This window comes from Cryptomeria japonica, chromosome 8, assembly GCF_030272615.1.
Source record: "Cryptomeria japonica chromosome 8, Sugi_1.0, whole genome shotgun sequence".
In the NCBI taxonomy this organism is placed as follows: Eukaryota; Viridiplantae; Streptophyta; class Pinopsida; order Cupressales; family Cupressaceae; genus Cryptomeria; species Cryptomeria japonica.
The window spans coordinates 540,610,980-540,631,465 of NC_081412.1; the positions used below are offsets into that span (position 1 = coordinate 540,610,980).

Genomic DNA, 20,486 nt, shown 5'->3' on the forward strand with positions numbered 1-20,486 from the left:
TCATGAAGTCTACCATTAGCTTGTAGTTACATCGATAACGTAGATGATTGAATGAGAGATAAATGAAGTCTCTCATTCAATCATTTATCTTACCGAAGCTACTTAGTTTCAACAGTATCCCTTGATTAAGCCAACTTAGCTTAGCAAATGTTTGATGGGCCTACTTATGTGATTATATTATGTAGCTTGTGAATGTTAAAGGGCAGGCCCTATTTGGGCGCTCAACTTGTGTAACTTGTAATTGGGTCTGGCCCTAAATGGGCATTGTAACTTGTGATTCATGTTGGGCCCTAAATGGGTGATATGATTTATAATATGTAAAATGTAACTTGTTGATGTGATAGGGCTGACCCTATAATATGTAACTTGTAATTATTATGGGTCAGACCCTATTTTGGGCACCAACTTTAGATGCCTTATAAATTTACTGTAAAGGCCAACCTAAGTAAAATAAGATGTAAAAGCTCATATATATTCAAGCCAATGCAAGCATCAATATAATACATTCACACTTAGCGAATTACCTCTGCAAGGTTAGCAAACTTCTATTGTATGTGATCTACAATTTCCTTCATTGATCAGCATACGTGATCAGCAAATATGGAGCAGCACTTTAGGGCAGTGAATGCTTATCAGTCAGTGATTTGTCTCCTAGGCTAGGCGAAGATCTTCTGGGCTGCCGAATTTGCCTTAGGTCTGTTGGAGCGTGTCAAGGTTGTCTAATTTTGACAGCGATCTGCACATCACCCTGACTTCCAGATTAAGATAAGTTTTGCTATAGTTGATTTGTGCCCTGAAGGATAAACTTGTAATCTGCTTAATCAAATCAGATCAGAGATTATTGTTGCTGGCTTTTTCCTCCAAGAGGGAGGTTTCCCCAGGGTATCACTGTGTTATGTGTGCATTTGTGTTTTCTTGTTCTTTACTGTGAATCTGATTGCTAAGTTTAACATAAAACTAACAATTGCAACTTAAAAACTTTATTGTCAACCAATGTAAAACCCTCATCCCCAACCTCAAACATTGTAAATGCTTCAAACCCTCAAGGACAGGCCTTAGTTGTAAGAAAAATTTGAAGTCACAAAAAATGTGTCCATTTGACTCAGAATCACTACCATAATAGTGATTTTCCTAATCAACAAGAAATCTAAATTATAATACTACAAATACCAATCAGGCTACCAAAATTTGAAGAAAAATTTCATAACCCATCAGAGCTGTTAGCAATTTTGGGTGATAACTGTTGGTTTATGTAATGATCCAAAAACATTTAAGGCATTGCTATACGGTGATTACAGTAAGCTTTTTTGCAAATTTGCCCTTGTCCTCTTTGATAATAGTTGGTTCATAGAAAACCATTAGCTGAACAATATAGATAATGTAGACATTGTAATTGATATTTTAGCTAATCAGAAGTTGTATTCAAATAAGTCCATGTTAATTTTCTAAGACATCCCTAAAGCACCTATGCCACAACATGCCCTACAAAGAGAATGCAAAACTATAAATGACTTCTACCCAACACCCTCAAGATACACTGTGGACTTTCAAGATTATTAACCTCCTGCCACATATTAGTGTAGAATCTCTTCACAATCAAGAAGGAGGCATTGCGTTAGTCTCTCCAAGGACAAAGACCCTTTTAAAATATTAATGGGGCTCTTGTTTCTACACCAAGCTTGAAATCATCCTTGATTTTTGCAAATCATTTTTCCTTGAAGGTGATGCATTTGAATGTGTTATCTAGATTTGGATTTCAGACAATGCTCTCATGTGATTATTGACCAATTGATTTTGAAGAAGATGAAGGATGGGGAAAGACATGTCCAAACATAGAATAAAGAAATTTCAATCATCTTGCATGTAAAAGTCAGATAGTTCTAGATTCTCCTATGAAGAAAGTTATTTCTTAAGACCAACTACCTAGATACAAAACAACTATTACATTATGAACATTTATAGAGGAGCAACACTTGATTGACTCCAACATAATCTATAGGAAGGGGAAATCCTTCACATAATGATGAATGTCTTATTTGGTAAGCAATCTTCATTAGCCATTACCATTATTCATCAACTTCAAAAGAAATGAGTCCAAATAGTGCTAGATCCTCCTATGAAGTAAGTTTTTCTAAGAACGGCTAGAATAGAATAATCATGATTACACAAATGGGCACGCTCTACCCCATCTCTGACAAGATGTGACAGATAGAAATAAAGGGAAGGCTTGGCAAGTTAGGAATATCAACAATTTTTAAGGGTCATAACTAAAGAAACCACTTTCATTTTACTCCAAAGGTTCTTGGGTACGTGTATGCATTCCCCTCTGGATGGAATGTAGACTTCCACCAAGCCTAAAATAACATAATATCCAACAAATACTAGAAAAACATGAAAGCTAATACTGAGAGGTCTATTGTGGACCATGACAGTTGTCACAAAAACAAATGGAAAGAGTTCCATCTCAAGGTCTTCCTTTACCAAATGTCATGTCAAATCAGAAGATGGAAATAGAATCCATTTACTTCATCTTACACTTGTCGGTATCAAGGATAAAAATGAAATCTCTATTGCAGTAGATAGGTCAACTAATTTGCTCATTCAGTCCCCGTCACTATGTTTATCTTTAATGCCATTAAATTATTTTAATTGCATATCAATAGGTTACATGAGCTCCATCATGGCATCATATATGACAAGGAGTGCATATTAAAAGAAATTTTTGATGGAGATTTATAGGATAGCAAGAATTTTCTTCTAGTACTGCCAACCACCCTTAGACAAATGGGCAGATAAGGTGAGTAAATAAATGTTAGGAGTTCCATGAATGCATCTAGCAAAATGAAGCATATTACTAAGCCCTTTAGAGGATTAACTATCATGCATCGCATGTGGCCATGACCTCCATCAGCTAAGTATTTTGTAATTAAAAATAGCAAGATTTTTTTGTAGATTCATTTCATAGGTTGAGCGTATCTACAACCAAAGAGCATCAAAAGAACTAATAATGAGAAATACCAGCAATATTCCCTGAAGAAAACCAAAAAGAGGAAGAAAATTAGTAGATTAAGGTGGTCCATGTCATCAGCTATTACAATGTTTTCCTTCTAAAATAAGGTATGCAAGCACTTCTACTTCCCACAAAAGCAATGTTCCACATCACACAAGCTCTCCAATATTCTCACACTCACTAAACCTCTACTACAGCTCTCAAACACTCATAAGCTGCTAGCTACATAGCCTTTACAACCAACTTCTTATGAACACTAAAGGAAAAAATCTCCTTTACAATGACCTCTCTTGGAGGTTTTATGATTACATGAGTTACAAAAGAGTTGAAGAAGGAAGCACAAGCATCATTGAATCCAAAAGAAATCATTTCGGTATGTTGTGGAGCTCACAACCCTTCAACCTTTGCCTCTGTTTTTTGGCATGTTCTGTGGCAGTCAAACACTCTCTACATGTCCAATTTGTATAAGAGCGGTTTCAACCATACTCAAACTACTCAAAGCTGTTCAAATTTGGTCAAACCCATCACTTCGGCTATTTCCTTTGTCAAATCCAGTTCCTTTATGCAGTCAATTTCTTCTTTTTCTGGTTTTTTCAACAAACAACTTATACAACTCATGTCACTTTTCAAGAAAGAGCTTTAAAGTTGTGCTGCATATTAAGGGGTTAGCTTCAATGAGAAAACTCAGTGAATAAATTACACTGATTGACTAATCAAATTTCTCCAATCTCATATCTTAACTTCCAAATTAGAAGGCTTTTGGTCCCCAAGAGCTAGGAACTCACAAGAGAAGATATGATTAGCATCTTGGTTTCTGAATTCGACTTGGTTCTACATCAACCAGTCTTTTTAAACCAACCTGCAACCATTGCCACAGCCCTTCTCTTTCTCTTGATTTTGATTAGCAACAGAACCTGGAAAACATTCGATAATTTGTATGCTTGATTTATTCAACAAGATACGGGAAAAAAATTTGCCACTGACATTAATCATCCTTCCTTGTTTTGTGAACTTACCAAGGAGATCTTACTCACTTAGTCAACATGAATGATTATCGCATATTCTCTATATAACTCGCATGCTTTTTAAGAATATTTTGCACCCTTAATAAATTCACTATATATATTTGAGTGTGATAAAGATGTTTTGGATATTTTAGGAGATTTGGCAAGGGGTGCTACTAGTTGTATTAGTCTTAATGGAATAAGACCTTAAAATGAAATTAAAATTAGGGTGTAATCCTGAAGAAAACAAATTTTAGACAAATGTTCCTAATTTATTAAAGCTACAAAATATTTATATTTCTGAAAGTCTTAAGGATATAAATATTTGCTAATCAGAGAAATCCAACTTAAAAGAGCAAAGTGGCAGATGATCAATTTGGCATTTCACTATCATATGTAGGTGGTGATAGAAGTAGTTCTTCAATATTATTACATAATCCCATTTTAAAAGCACTTAAACAATATATATTTTCAGTTGATTTTTCAAACATTTTGGATATTTTCTCTTTTAATTTATAAAATGAATATCATTATTTAAAGAAAGCTTGAGAACATTGATATCCTGTATTCATATTCAACATTACATCAAATTTACAGTCAATCATTGCCAGTGACAATATATATGTAACTATTAGTATTACTGTCACTATTACTATATAGATAATATTAGTTATGAAGTTTCAAAACTAAACCCCAAAGGATATAAGCATTCATATGCACAAGAATTGAAATGAAAAGAATTGAATCAAAGAAGTAAAATTCTTACATGGCGATCTAGTAAAATAAGTGTATCAATCTCCGGAATCCCTGCCTGAGCATGCCAATGAAAAATAATTATCAAATCATACTACAAAAGCATTGTAGTACTTTTCACTTCAAATTATTCTGCTATACAAAACAACATGTATGAACTGAAGCTAATTCATAGCATTCCCTCACATTGGATGACACAACAGGTTGTTCAAGCTGCATACGGCTTAGTATATCTGCAACAATTGTGGCTGCTTTACCCTTCACTCTTACATTTGGTATGACACCAAAAGCAGACTGTGACATAGAAACACGTAATTAGAGCAGAACGCAACATAGCCCCGAAAAATCAATAACACTACAAAATTCAACATGATGCTTTCATCACAATATGTGTTTGCATACGAGAAAATTATTTCATATAGACTTGTAATACTGTAGAGTGGTTGACTCTGGAAATTTCTACTCCAAATAAGAATCCTATTGTGAAAGCAACTCTGTTGCCATAATGACTCATGCTTATCCCAGATTTATCAGGCAAAGTTTCATTAACTAGAACATTTTCATTTTACAAGAATGAAATTGAAAGATCAATATTAGTGGGTAGCTAGTTATTTGTAGCTACTCTAAAAGGATGTTCAATGTGGAACAATGTTTACTGCTATATCTGATAAATTTAATACAAGACATAATAATATACATGACAATGCATACCAGACACAGCACTAAAATATATATTTATTTGCACATGCAATTATTACAGAGAAGAAGACAAAAAATGGTCAGCCAAGGATTACAATTCACCCGACTATACCGTACTACCTTCCTTGGCAGTACACAACATATTTAAAGAACCTGACAGTTGCCAAGAGGTACACAACCATCAACCAACCAACACATTAACTACCTGAGAGTGACAACCCACTTAATACAAACAATTAATACATTGGCAGATAACAAATATTATCATACATAACAATAGGCATTTTATGCCAACTACATCATCCTCCCCAAAAAAAAAGTCATCTTCCAGATGACAAGTAAACACCAAGTAATATTCCAAAAAGACTAATGACAGACAATGACTTGGACTAGAGGACCCCAACTCATAGTGTACCTACCAAATCAAATGGGGGTTTTCGGGCAGCACCCCTTGCGGGGTCGAGGGGCAACACCCCTCGTGCTCAAATTAAGACCTTCAAAACCACACGAAACTCCATGGCGCACATGATTTTCATGATTTTTTAAGACACCAAAAACATTGTTGATGAAGCCAGAAAATGGAGATTTCACTCCTACCACCTGCTTTTTTTGTCCTTCTTGTACGACCTGATACACATCGCGTACGGAAAAGTGTTGGTGTTGTCATATGGGAAGGTCTTGCTATAGCTAATTGTGTCATATATGATGCAAGAGGCTCTGTGGGAGATGAATGACATCCAAACAATGTAGCAATGATGTCGTACCGGGTTTTTAATCCGGCCAAGAAAGTGTTGTACAGAAAAATCAAAACCCGACCCCATAGGAACCACCAAGGATAACTGTACGAACAAGGCATGAGATCTTCATATGGTGGAAAATTGTCGTGCGATATAGACTGAAGCACATAGTCGTCATATGGGGTAACAAAAGGGCAATATGAGGTAACGCCAAAGCCACACAAAGTGACAAAAACATTGCCCAAAGAGAACTACTGACTGTCGTACGGGATACCAAGAAATCCGTATGGGATGAATGGTCCTATGATGCTGTACAGAATGACAAATAAGATGTCATACAATGTGTACACTTGAATGTCGTACTCTACAAGTCGAATGATGTACACATGGGTTCACTATTGATAGTATGGGAAAAAGTCCCTACAAGGTATATATGGGAGGATTGGATGGGCGTACAAAAGATGGGGATTTCGTATGCGATGCATGTCATACGCGATAGTTATTCATACATGATAGATGCCAAGGGGATGCGAAGGTGCCAAGATGCCAAACTATCATACGGGTTTAGGAACAACTTGCCTAGTGTGAAAATGACCGCATTGTCGTATGGGGAAACAATACCAATGAAGTCGTACAAAATTCAATGGACATGACCGTACGCTTGCATGCCACCACCGTATGGTGTGGGATGAAACAAATTGCCATTGTACAAAATAGTAGGGAGTCCATACGGGTGCAAGATGAAATTGTCGTACACAATGTCGTACAGGTGCAAAATGACACTGTCATACGGGTGCAAATGGTTGCAAAACTGTCGTGCAAGGATGTTGGGAGTATGATTGATCTTATAGGTTTCCCCGTAAATTTCCTATACTGTTGTTTTTCCTTGACAAGTATCTGTACACTCCACATCACATATTTTGCTTTTCGTATTGTCAGATGTATCCTTCATAACTTTATATGCTTTCATTGGTTGCTCTTCACTTAGAGTTGTAGCTTCGAGAAAATTACATGTTGGTGAAAATACCTCGTAGTCCTCCAATTGCCAGTGAAATAGGACATTCAAGGAACTCATCTAATCTTCAGAGCAATCTTCCAGTTCAAGCACCCCTTCATCAATAGCTTCCATGCCTTTCCTCCCTTCATCCATACCTAACTCTCCATCCTCGAACTCCGAGTCAGACAATGTCAGTTCTTCACTCACCGCCTAGTTCCTCAAATCGATGACATGCTTCCTCCCATCACTCGATCGACGGTGTGTTCTGCTTACAATTATGATTTGCCTTGGCAGTAATCAACCATCCCCTTCCAAAGAGTGCATCATACGCCTTCTTCTGCAACGAAATAACTACAAAGTCCAAGAAAATTGTTGTGTCCCAATCATTAATTTTTGTGCCATCAATGTTCCCAATGGCTTGATGCCATGTTGGTCGGCACCTACTAACTGGAAGGTCGGCAACCATAGGGTCGGCTTCCCCAAATATTTCCAAGTGTCCTTCGACACCACATTAACTCCCAAGCCCCCGTCGATGAAGGTGTTTGTCAACTTTTGGCCCATTATTTCAATCTTGACGACAGTCAACTTCCTCCTAATTGTCACCGTCAGCAACATTGCATCACTGGCCTCATTCCCTTCGTGTGGTGGTTTCCCCATAAATTTCTCGTGGCTTAAATTTTTTTCGGATGACTGTGTTGGTAACTGCAATTCTCAGTTGTGGCATAGTTTGAAGGTGGTCTACCACCTTGATGGGTATGGTTGTCTGTAGCACCTACCGAACTTTGTTCTTCTCTGACTCCCACAATGGCGTACTTGCAATTCCATTGGAAGTTATTCGTTCCTTCCCCAACACTTGTTCTACTTTTTGCTTTGGCTTCTCGCAGTCATTCCTTCTTCGTACAAGGGTCCAAGTACACCGTCTTCTTCATCTATGCTCTCGTAATTGACAAAATTGGCTCGTCTTGTTCTGCCACATCCAACATATTAATACCCATTTGCTTTGGGCAGTCGATGTCTTCGTGATTCCCTGGTCCGCACCATTTGCACAACAATTGCATGTTGTCTTTCTTATTCTGGCAGTCTCTTGCAAAGCGTCCCCATTCACTACAATTTTGGCACTGTATGATAGGACATCCTCTAGAGTCGTATTGTATTTGATTTCGTCCTCATTGATTTCCATCGCCGCCAGGCAATACATTTTGTGGTTTCGATGGGCTAGACCCTTTCTATGTGAAGAGTACTTGCGTACTTCTAGTCTTCAAATTATATGCACACTCCTTTATTGAGTGACCTAGCACCTAGAAAATCTCACAAAACATATTTCTGGAACAATTACCTTTCGCGTGCCCCTCAATATTGCACTCAATACACCATAGTTCATTACATTCTTCATTGGTACCTTTCTCGGCCTTCGATTCTTTCATCATTCTCAAAATATCCCATCAAACGGCCTGTACGGTTTGGATTCCTCATCACTGCTACCTTCGATGCTCTCGTCATCATCTGTCTTCCTCTTCCCTCAAGAGGATGTTTTGTTTTCCCTCTCAATGTCCATCGCCCAATTGTAAGCATCGATGTACGAGGACGAAGGCACTACTTTCATCTCCTTGCACAGTGAGGGGATCAATCCCTCAATGAACCACCTCTTGTCCAACCCGCCAGCTGGGTGGTTCTCCATCTTGTTCAACAGTTCTTTGAGCCTACGATTGTATATTCGTACATTCTCGTTGTCAGGTGTTGTAAATCTCTGCAACAATCTCATTGTCATCACGGAGTAGTTTGAATTCATCTTGAAATGCTTTCCTCAAATCACTCCATCTCGTCTTGTGCTTAGCGTCAAGGTTTGTATACCAATCGATGGCAATTCCCCGTAGGGTGGCAGGAAACGCCTTCAACCAGTAATCCTAGTCGTCCTGACCATTCGCCTCCCATATTGTTATGCAATTCTTGCAATGGCGTACAGGATCCTCTGATCTGTCCCCTGTAAATTTAGGGAGTTTTTGCTTCTCTTGGGTGTTCATCATTGTTTTCACTCGGAAGGTACCATGTGAATCCTGGTCATCTTGACCATTCGCATCCCATATTGTTATCTAGGTCTTGCAATAGCATACGAGATCCTCTGATCCGTCCCCTGTAAATTTAGGAAGTTTCTGCTTCTCTTGGGTGTTCATCATTGTTTTCACTCGAAACGTTACGTGTATTTGACCAGATTAGACCATCTCGCTCTCACCTCTGTTGCTATGGATCTCTTGCACTCTCGGCCACGTGAGAGCTCTCTATGCATCCACCTTTTGCATCTTCTACACCTTGGTAACCTTCGGTGAGGGGCAAGTTCCCAATGCGGTGTAAATTGGTATCTCGCCTACTTACTCCCTTGTGTGTTGGACCTAGGTGGACAGTTCAATCTACTACGTTCTGGTGCATTCCCTGCACTCTCGGCCACGCAAGCATCCTCTACACATCCACTTCCAGCATCCCCAACACTCCGAGTACTTTCAAGTGTGTTGGACCTGGGTGGACTATTCTAACCGCTGTGTTCCAGTGTTTTCCTTGCACTATCGGCCACGCGTGCATCCTCTACACGTCCACATCTAGCTTCCCAACACTCCACGTACTTCCAAGCTCTGACTCATCCCTGTGCTCCCTCTAGCCGAGGGTCGACAGATCACCTAATTGCTTAGTCTTGACCACCCTGTGGCCTCTTCTCACCTTTATTGGGGTCTAAGGGCATGAATCACTCAAGGCTGACCCGATTTCTTTTAAGGCAACAGCACCAAATGTATACTACTATATCTAATAAATAAAATACAAGACATAAGAATATACATGACAATGCATACCAGACATAGCAGTAAAATATATCTTTATTTTCACATGCAATTATTACAAAGAGGAAGACTAGAGATGGTCAGCCAAGGATTACAATTCACCCAACTATACCATACTACCTTCCTTGGCAGTACACAACATATTTAAAAGACCCAATGTTTGTCGAGAGGTACACAGCCATCAACCAACCAACACATTAACTACCTGGGAGTGACATTCCACTTAATACAAACAATTAATACATTGGTAAATAATAAATATTATCATACGTAACAATAAGCATTTTATGCCGACTACAAACAGTTCTAATCTCTTTGCATTGAGGCACATAAGCATGCTCCTATCATAAGAGAGTGAAAGGTAGTTAACGTGAAATCGATAAAGATTCAAATATAACACAGTGTATTAAAAAATCAATATAATATCTATCCCAATAGCACATGGATATTTGTACCATCTAAACAGTAATATTCTAAGAGACGTGATCCATATAGCATTTTTGTAAGTTAGAAAGTAACAAATCCCCACATTTGTATGCTTCCACCTAGAAATCTCATTGTTTTCTTTAATTGGAGGTGATAATATCTTTTACGTTTGGATCCCTCCATCTAAGACTCCTATTATATCATGTTTACATATCAAGGTAACCAAGTTTCTAATGAAAATGTTATGTTTTTGAAGTACTATCTTTCCACAATTTTGATAGATAAAACTTAACACAATCGTAACCAATATCTGCTCCAGATATTTGTGGATTTAAATATCTAAAATATATGCTGGTGTGGATTAACATTGCCAACTTTGACATTAATTCCTTCTTAATAACTGCACTCGATTAGTCTTGTTTGGAACACTATAATGGGAGGGGGAGGGGGAGGTGAATCACTATATGCAAAAACTTAACTTCAAATGCAATCTATCATTAGCAGCATTTCCGGACCTTACTTTAACAATAAAGCAACTATCCAAATGATAAACATAAACACACATGCACACAAGTGAATACCAGATAAACATGGAAACCTAGAAAGGAAAAACCACGATGAGAATAGCTACTTGGATCTACTGTCAAAATCCAACCTCACAAAGAAATATAAAACTTACAAATGTTTATGGGCACCAACCCACCAAAGACGCCAATCCCCTAACAATGAATTTGCAGGCACCAACCTACACAAGATACCAATCCCCTAATACAAAAATTGAGCATCAACTCAAATTGTGAGGCACCAACCTCAAATACAACAAGATATGGATTATGCAAACCTTCCAAACTCAAACTGCACCATCAACCAAATATGATCTACTACAAAACATTCTCTTAGTGTGTATAGGATTTGCAACTTGATTCGCACACCTTAATTCATCTTTGCTAATCAAATAAGCAGGTTGCACAACTCTTCTACTATACTTCCTTAACAAATACAATAGGAATTAACCTAGATCAACAATATATATGCATTACAATGATAATTACATTCACAAGTTGGTAGGTTCAGTCCTAAAGCCATAGTTACACCAGGAGTATGGACATGCTATGTGTTACCCAATAAAGACTCAAATGGTCCCAAACAACCTTCACATGCTTCCTCTGACTGGCTGTCATATCCCTCTCATATTATAGTTAGAGGAGTCTTGAATGTATCCTTAATAATGCTATTTATTATTGTATTATATTCTGATTATCGTATTCACATTAAATAATTTAAAAATTATCAACATTCACATTTTATTATGAGCATCCTATAATGATTGCAATTGAGGGTATCGCTGCCAAAAGGAAGAACAATCAGATCAAAGAATGATTAGTTAAGTTAATGATAGGATCCTTAAGCAAAAGACCAATAATGATTGACACGACTAAGCAATAATGATAGAGGGAAAGGCAGCAACCTTTCAAAGGAGTCGCTGCCACTAAAGTCATGACCATTGATCGGTGGCCTTCCACCAAAAATGAAAGGGAAAAAATAGCCTCCAAGCATTTGAAGGAAAGGAACAGAGAATGAATCTGCACTAAAACCTGAAGGAATAATAATCGAAGAAGGGAAGAATACTCCAGCAGAATCGAAACACAAAAGGGCAAGCCAACTGTAAGAACTTTCCATGATCGCATTAATAGGCACAAGACGATCTGGGATTTTTCCTTTCTAGTTACACAGAACATCTGATCTTTAGAATAATCAACCATTGTTTAACAATTAACTTACTGAATAAAATTAAGCATTACATAGATATTAAAGATCAATATTATACTTCTGTAATTATTACTAAATTAAGAACATGGCTGCCAGTAATTGTAACAGATATAAGTTCTTTACAATTTATATATGTGTATTTACCCAATCATGGTAAGAGAAGAAAGGGTCCCTAAATAGGGGGGACAGTGTTGGGGTCACCCCTAAGCATGCCACCTCATATATATGGCAGGGTTCACATAAGGACAAAGGGGGGCAAAGGTGCTCTGCCTTTGGGCTTAGGAGGGTTAGACTTAGGGCACCTTATTAGGGTAAATCCTTATCCTCTCTACCATGCTGATGGATGGAATCATATGAGAGGGAGAAAGTGGCTTGATTGAGGGGGAACGGTTGTAAGACACCCTATCAAGTTACATGTCCATGCCTCGATTGAGGGCGAACAGTTGAAAGACACCCTATCAAGTTACCAATCTGTGGCTCAATTGAGGGGGAACAGTTGTAAAGACACCCTCTCAAGTTACCCATCCTAGCTGCTACAATTGGGGTTCAATAATTAGTTAGGTAACCTTGTAATCAATTAGTAAGTTATGATCTATATCTCTACATAGACAGTTGTTTGTAATTATAAATTGCTTTATGTTTCATCATAATCAATCATTCTTTTCTTTATGTACCATAATCAGTCATTCCTTACTTTATGTATCATCATAGCTAGTTGTTTGTAATTATTATTCACTTATATAATATAATTTGTAGGTTATTTTCCAGTGTTCCACGAGGACGCGTCCCCCCCCCTTTTTGACCACATCTCGGAGATAGGGACGTCTCCAGGACGGGGGGACGGGGACGCGACGTCCCCCGTCGTCCCACCACCGCCACCCAAACGCCGCCAGAGACGAGGAGACGTCTCCCGTCACCCACACGGAAATGTAATGCATAAAAGCAAATGTTTTAAACAATGTGACTTTTGGGGGGGTTAAGGGGTAACCCTAATTGGACGTGGGCCCCACCCTTTCCCACAAAACCATGTTTTTTGTTGATTTCACTCTCATTTTGAAAGACTAATTTTTTTTCCAGCAAGCTGAAGAGGAGGAAAAACTTGAAGAAGCCTGATTGAAGGGGTGAGAAAAGTGATTGCAAGTGTGATAGGAGCTAGAAGAAGCAAGAAGAAGAGGAGGAAGAAGATTCTATTGTATTTTGAAGAGATTTTTCAAGCACACGGTAGGGTTTTTCAACTTTTTCTTGTTTTTTGGGTTTTATTTTCTGATTTTCATTGTTAAATGTCATTTTTGGATTTTTTTTCCTATTCATCTCAAAATGAGATTTGATGTTGAATCTTGAGGGCAAAATGATGATTTGATTCAACATCAAATTTTATTATTTTTATTTTTATTTTGCAAATTTGAAATTTCAATTTTGAAAACAAAATTTAAAATTTATGATTTTTTTTATTTAAAAATAAAAATAAAAATAATTAAAGTTGATTCATCATTTTGCCCTCAAGATTCAACATCAAATCTCATTTTGAGATGAATAGGAAAAAAAAACAAATTGTTAAACTACGCTGATTTTATTTTTATTTTTATTTTGTGAAATGGAGTATCAATTTCACAATGAGCTGCCAAGGCATGAGTGAAGATGAGATGGAAATCCATTCTCATAGTGAGAATGATTCAGAATATGAACCTGAAAATGACGGGGGTGACCATGGGGCTGATCCTTGAGCCCAATCTAGTTCTATGGCGAGTGCACCAGCTAGTACAGGTTGCCCTTCAGAGTTGTTGCCACCGTATGCTAGGGGTCATTTTGATCCTAAGTCTCCTCTCAAACAGTTTGCTTCAAGAATATCAGTACAAGGCACATCACATTCAAGTGGGGGAACAAGGAAGTGGAAGTGCAACATTTGTGACACTGAATGGCCTGGTAGCATTAGTAGGGTGAATGCACACTTTCTTTTTTGGAGAGGAAAAGGTGTGAGACATTGTAAGTTTTTGGCGGAAGCTAAAAATATACAGTACAGAATTGAGTTTAACAGGCTTTGGGGGGTTCCAGATGACACAAATATTTCAATGCCTACTACTTTGTCTGCTAGGGCAGCCCTTCAACACAGTCAGAATCCACCACATACTTCTCATGCTTCGCAGGCAGGAGGAATGATGTTTGGATCTCCATCCACTTCCACTTCTAGTGTCGCCAAGGCAGGGAAACGTAGGTTGCAAACACCACAGAGTAACCCCATTGCTGATGAATCCATTGGCAAGTTCTTCTTTGTCAATGGCATTCCATTTCATGTTACAGGGTCTCCTTATTATAGGGAGATGATGGCTATGGTGGCGAAGGGAGGACCATCTTATGTGCCACCAGGGGAGATGAAAATGAGGACCTCGATCTTGGATAAATGCTATTCCAAGATCAATATTTTGATGGAGATGATGAAGGCATGTTGGGTGGCATCGGGGTGCAGCATAGTTATGGATGGGTGGACGGACATTAGCCCTTGTCCACTCATCAACATCATGGTCACATGTGCAGAGGGCCCATACTTCCTTAGAGCAGTTGATTGTACAGGGCATCGTAAAGATGTTGAATTCCAATTTCAGGTCCTCAGGGAGGCTACTGAGGAGGTTGGTCCACAAAATGTGGTCCAAGTAGTGACAGATGCAGCCCATGTGTGTAGAGCAGCAGGGAGACTCATTGAGGCAGCCTATAGACACATTTGGTGGACCCCATGTTGTGTGCATGCCATGAACAATGCACTCAAAGAGATGGGGAAGATTGACTGGATTAGAGGAGTGGTCACCAATGCGAGAGATGTGCAGATGTTTATCTGCAACCACCACACTTCACATGCACTCTTCAGGACCTTCGCGAAGAAGGAATTCTTGAAACCAGTTGAGACCAGATATGCATCCTATTTCATTCTCTTGGAGAGAATGATTGAGTTGCAAGAGGCATTGCAACTCATGGTTATGACTAATGAGTGGAATAGGTGGGCTGAGGCCAAGACAGAGCAGGGGAGAAGGGTGAAGGAGATAGTGAAGAGTGATGTGTTTTGGACTGATGCGAAATACATTGTCTCCATCATTTCTCCAATATTCCAGGTGATCAGATATGGGGATGGGAATGCACCTAACCTTGGAGAGGTGTATGAGCGCATTGACTCTATGCTTGACCAGATGAGGACTACTATGCGAGTGAAGGACCCCTCTCTAGAATTCTACAATGAGCAAATTCGGCCTATCATTCAGCGTAGATGGGACAAGTTGAACACTCATTTGCATATGGCTTCCTTTGCCTTGAATCCTAAGTGGTACAAGGCTAGACCAGGTAGAGTGACACCGATTCAGGATGATGAGGTGAAGGCGGATTTCTTTAGGTGCGTAGAGAAGATGTTTGATTCCAGAGATGCTGGCACAATTCGCACTAAGTGGGGAAGATTTGCCACTCTTAGAGGTTATTCAGATGTGGCAAAGATGGGTATAGACACTATGGCACAGGAGGATCCACTTTTGTGGTGGAATTGTCATGGCCCGAAATCTTTGACCACCACTCTAGCCCTCCGTCTGCTATCCCAGGTTTCCAGTTCTTCAGCTACTGAGAGGAACTGGTCTACATATAACTTCATCCAATCTCTTAAGAGGAACAGACTTACCTCTAAGAGAGCAGAGAAGCTTGTGGCTGTACACAGTGCTTTGCGTCTCATGGACCGCAAGACACTTGTGTACAAGGAGAGTCCAGCGGCACGATGGGATGTAGAGCCAGAGGAGCCTTCACGGATTGATGAGGATGATCCTACCACTTCAAATGCAGGGCTAGTTGGTGTGAGCTTGAGGGATCTTGATCTTCGGGAGTCCAACAGTTCCAGTGATGAGGAGTTCGTAGATGATTAGAGGCCTCCATTAGCGACATTTTGAGTTTTGTCATTTTGTCTTTGACTCTAGTCTCTTTTGTAATACTATTGCTACACGTATTTGTATTTGGCTACTCATTGTAATGCTGAATCATGTAATCATCTTTATTATTATAGACTTTGCAATGGCATCAAATATTCATATTTTCGGTTTTCCTTTTTCAATATAATAGAAATCTCCAATTTGACAATTTCATTTGTCCAATTTTATTTAGCAATTAGCATTGAAGAAATCTTGGTATTTAGATTTAGTATTTCAAATTTCCTATAGTTTCATTTGAAATGTAATTCTTCATAATCTTTTCAAAACTAGTTTTTCAAGTACTATATGTATATGTATAACTATATCAGCACCACCACCCTGCCACCCCCCCCCCCCCGCCGTCCCCCCGTCGTCCCCCTGCCATCCCCAAACTTAGGCACTTGGTCCCCCCGTCCCGGCGTCCCCCGTCCCCAACACCCATGGAACATTGTTATTTTCTAACTTGTTTTCAGGTTTTCCCTTTTAAGGAGATAAAGGTACTCCCCCTCTTACCCTCCCTTATTGGCTGAGAATTATAATCCTTGAACGGCTTCAGTTTTTGGTGCTTAGCAACTTATTCGATAATCCTTCTATTCTATTTTGGGACAATGAATATTTTTAGAAGCACTTTTGTTGTCTGAAGTCGTGGGTTATAAAGATGTACAGGATACACGTTGGAGTTTAGCCACCATGTGCGTTTAAGTTGGGCGTTATTTATGAATGGTTAGCATTCATTGGATACTATTATTGAAATCAATACTTGAGTGAAGTGATTTTAAAAAACATATATCATCTACAGTGTGCGAAATATATAACGTAGGAATCAAACAATATTAAAATGTTACAAAGCAGCACATCAAAGATTATTCTTGTAATCTTTTTGCAGGGTGTTTTGAGCTATTATTAGTCGTGTGAAGATATACTGTTGTTGCCCATGATTTGTTTTTTTTAAGGGGGTGTGAGCTATGAGATACGCATGAAGCCATCTAAGGGATATTTCTTGATGCAGATATATCTGGAATAACATCTTAAGGTTTTGATGAGGACTTTCAGCGTGAGAATATATGCTCTGGAAGCTCCCATTTTGCCTTTGGAGGAGTTTCGTGTAAAATCTGGAAGAAATTCGCTGTAGCAGTGTGTGTGTAGAGTCATTTTTTATTTGGAGAAACGGAAAAGTTAAGGATGCTGTTTTCTGTAGAAGACAAGTTGGAGATGTTTGAAAAAGGTTTTTGAAACGTTTTCTGAAGTATTACCTTCTGATGTGCATGGTTGTTTGTATTAAGGATATGTATTGATGTGTGAACACAATGAGGACAAGTTTTTTCAGGGACGGTTCATTTTTTGTTTTGATGATGGCTCTAGATAATGTTGCTGTTACAGTGACAAGTTATTGAGAAAGGAGATTAATTGAAGTGAATATTTTTTAGTGTGTTGCTTTCAGGCTTTGCAGAAATTTTTACAGTGACAGATATAATCAAATACTGTGATGTGAAGTCAGTCCAAACTTTTAGAGGAGTTGTGAGTTAAAATTTTGTTTTCAGTTTGTTTGTTCAATTAGAGGTTGGTGCCTCTGCATTTCATTTGAGTTGGTGCTCTACTTGAGGTTGGTGCCTCAGTTGATCTGAGTTGGTGCTCTTTGTGTGAGTTGTACCTCACTTATGTAAATGGATTGGTGTCCTCTTCTTGAATAAAATTTTTGTGCCGTGGTTTTTCACCCAAAAGGGTTTTCCACGAGAAACTCTGTGTACGCATCCTTATGATTACTCTTTTCATGTTTTATATGGTTTCAAGTTTTTAAAAGTAGAACAAATCTGCAATACTGATTCACCCCCCTCTCAGTATTGCTTGTGTGCTCTTCAATAACATGTCATCTTTGTTACCTCCATGATCACAAAGTAAAGATTCAGGAGAATTTATTTTTTAAACTTTTATTGTGTCCCATGGAGCTACATAATCTACATAAAAACTCAACTGATTCTCTATCCAATTGTTTCTGCAAACTTGATCATAGTTTCATGGCCATTCCTTTGAGAGGTTGCCAATTATGCATATAAGTCCTTGTAAGGGACATCTAGAGATACCAAGCTGACCCATTACATATGTTGGTAGCTTCGAGCTTGTGCACCACCTGCTGCCCCCACTAATTAATTATAACCATTAATTATAGCTGGTTGGTCCAGCGGAATTTGAGTTTCTGGCCTAGCTTGATATTCTGGCATCTCCACTAGATTGTTTGCAAATGCTGGTGGAAATCTTTGATTAGGATGGTACAGCGCATATTCTTTGATATTCTCAAGAACAAGGGCTTGGTCGTACCTTGGTTCGGGGACCAACTCGTATCCTATCACTGGAGGATCCTCTGTATTTCTTTTCTCATTTTTAAAAATATATGTTGCTACTTGAAACTTATGACAATTGAATTCGAAATGTTGATCACTGTTGTGCAGTCTACACCATCCTGATAATGTTGCTTCCACTAGGAATACCTTGTTTGCAAGACGCTTGTCAGCGGCAGGTTGATTATCTAAGGGAGACGGTATAATACCATTGTTAGGTCCGATATTCCATGTTTTCTTTTGGAATCCTTGATTGTTATTCTGGAATCCTTGATTATTCCCTTGATAATTTTGGTAATTTTGATTATCTCTTTGGTATCCAGAAGAACTTTGACCTTGGTAATTCCCTTGAGTTGACTAATAGTTCCTTTGCATACTTTGTATTTGATTATTTTCATTTCTCAAATATGTGACCTCAGTTGACAATTTTCTGAATTGATCAATGAATTCTTTCATTTCATCTTTCTCTTCTTGAGTTCAGACTGATGTCGTTGCATTCTGAAGATATACAGACTGGGGTGGTGGTGCTTGAGAAATAGGCCCTCTCGAGTAAACAGTAAAGGACATAGGCAATGCATTTACTAGACGCCACACCATTGGAACATTTGCCTGATGTACTCCTGCTTGAATTCGCTAAGCAACTAGTGGCAGGGATGTTGGAGGCGATACTACTTGAATTGGTGTCACTTGAGCTGGAGATGTGTGAACTTCTTGGACCAAGGTTTCTAGCACTAGGATTTCTTGGGTATCTCATGGAATTGAAACATCTAGGATAAGTGTTTGAAACAAACTTGAAATATGAAATAAGCTGAAAATATCTTCTTCAACGAGTATCTCTTCTTTTGATGAACCTTCTAAACTTGTCGCAACTGTTCTTTTCCTTTGCTTGACTCTGATAGAAGATTCTAATTCTACAAACTTTTTGGATCAGCTCGGAGCTGATCTTAAGACTCTTTGGAACTTGCCTGGTGAAGGGGAATTTGTGTGATCTAGCATGACTTTGCTTAATCTAGTCGAGGTGGTGCAGGGGTAGGTTGGGGAGACGGTTCAACGATTTGCGGCGGTAGTAGACATTGTTCTCTTCGTATTTCAGCGTCAATACGATCAGCAATTTCTTCTTCCTCAAGAATAAAGCACATTCGAAACCAATTAGGAGAGTTTCTTTTTACTTCCCACACTAGAGTGTACAATTTTGCGATGACGTTTTCTTGCTCGTCGTTGAGGCTCAAATCTAGCTGCACTACTGGCTCAGAATCTCTACCTAGTTCAGGAGTGATTAGTAGTCCCATTTTTCAACATTTCTCTGACTGAGTGGCTGATTTCAAGGAAAATCGCCATATATCTCTATGAATCTGTTGTTGTAGGGCCAAGAATATTTGTTCCTTCAAATCTTTTTCGATTTCTGCTTCAATTTGCCAACCTTTCTCATCTTCTTCAACAATAACACGGCTTGCTTGTCTGAATTGAGCGTTGTTTGTCTTTGACTTCCAAGCAAGTGAACGTAACTGATCAGTAATGTTCGTCTCGTATAGTCCTGGTTCTGGTTGCTCAAAAGGTATGTCAAGAGGAAACTAATGCGGTAACACCATACTACTTCAAGCCTACTATTTCAATTTGTGCCCAATTTGTTGTTCTTACCTACCCATTTATACTGCGTGTGGAAAAAGTTCTGGATAACTCTTGATATGATCTCAAGTTGACAATAATCAGGCCCTCCTTGTAGTGCCAATTTATGTTGGTGTACATTTTATCATATACCAAACATTAGAATAAAATATCCAAGGATACTCTATCCTCTCCTGAACAAAATCACTGCTTGTGCCAAGATTGCGAAAAAGACCACAAGGCGACTCCAAGGTCTATATGTGCGAATAAGCGACTTTATGTAGATAGCTTCTTGGGTAGTGTGTGCTGAAATACAAAGGGGACTTACACTTGACAACTAGTATCATTCACAAGCTGGACTTAGGTGAATTTATCAATAAATGCTCTTT

At 38.7% G+C, this 20,486-nt stretch overlaps 1 protein-coding gene across 3 annotated transcripts in view; it reads right to left on the reverse strand.

The window, feature by feature from the left end:
* The window catches only part of LOC131051920 (vacuolar protein-sorting-associated protein 33 homolog), a 208,623-nt gene that overhangs the window by 131,968 nt on the left and 56,169 nt on the right, over positions 1–20,486 (reverse strand). For all 3 annotated transcript variants that reach the window (XM_057986520.2, XM_057986519.2, XM_057986518.2), the window contains 2 exons: positions 4,954–5,061; positions 4,781–4,825 (listed from right to left, as the gene is read on the reverse strand). In XM_057986520.2, coding sequence (XP_057842503.1) covers positions 4,781–4,825; positions 4,954–5,061 — 153 coding nt within the window. The remainder of the gene's footprint in view (positions 1–4,780; positions 4,826–4,953; positions 5,062–20,486) is intronic.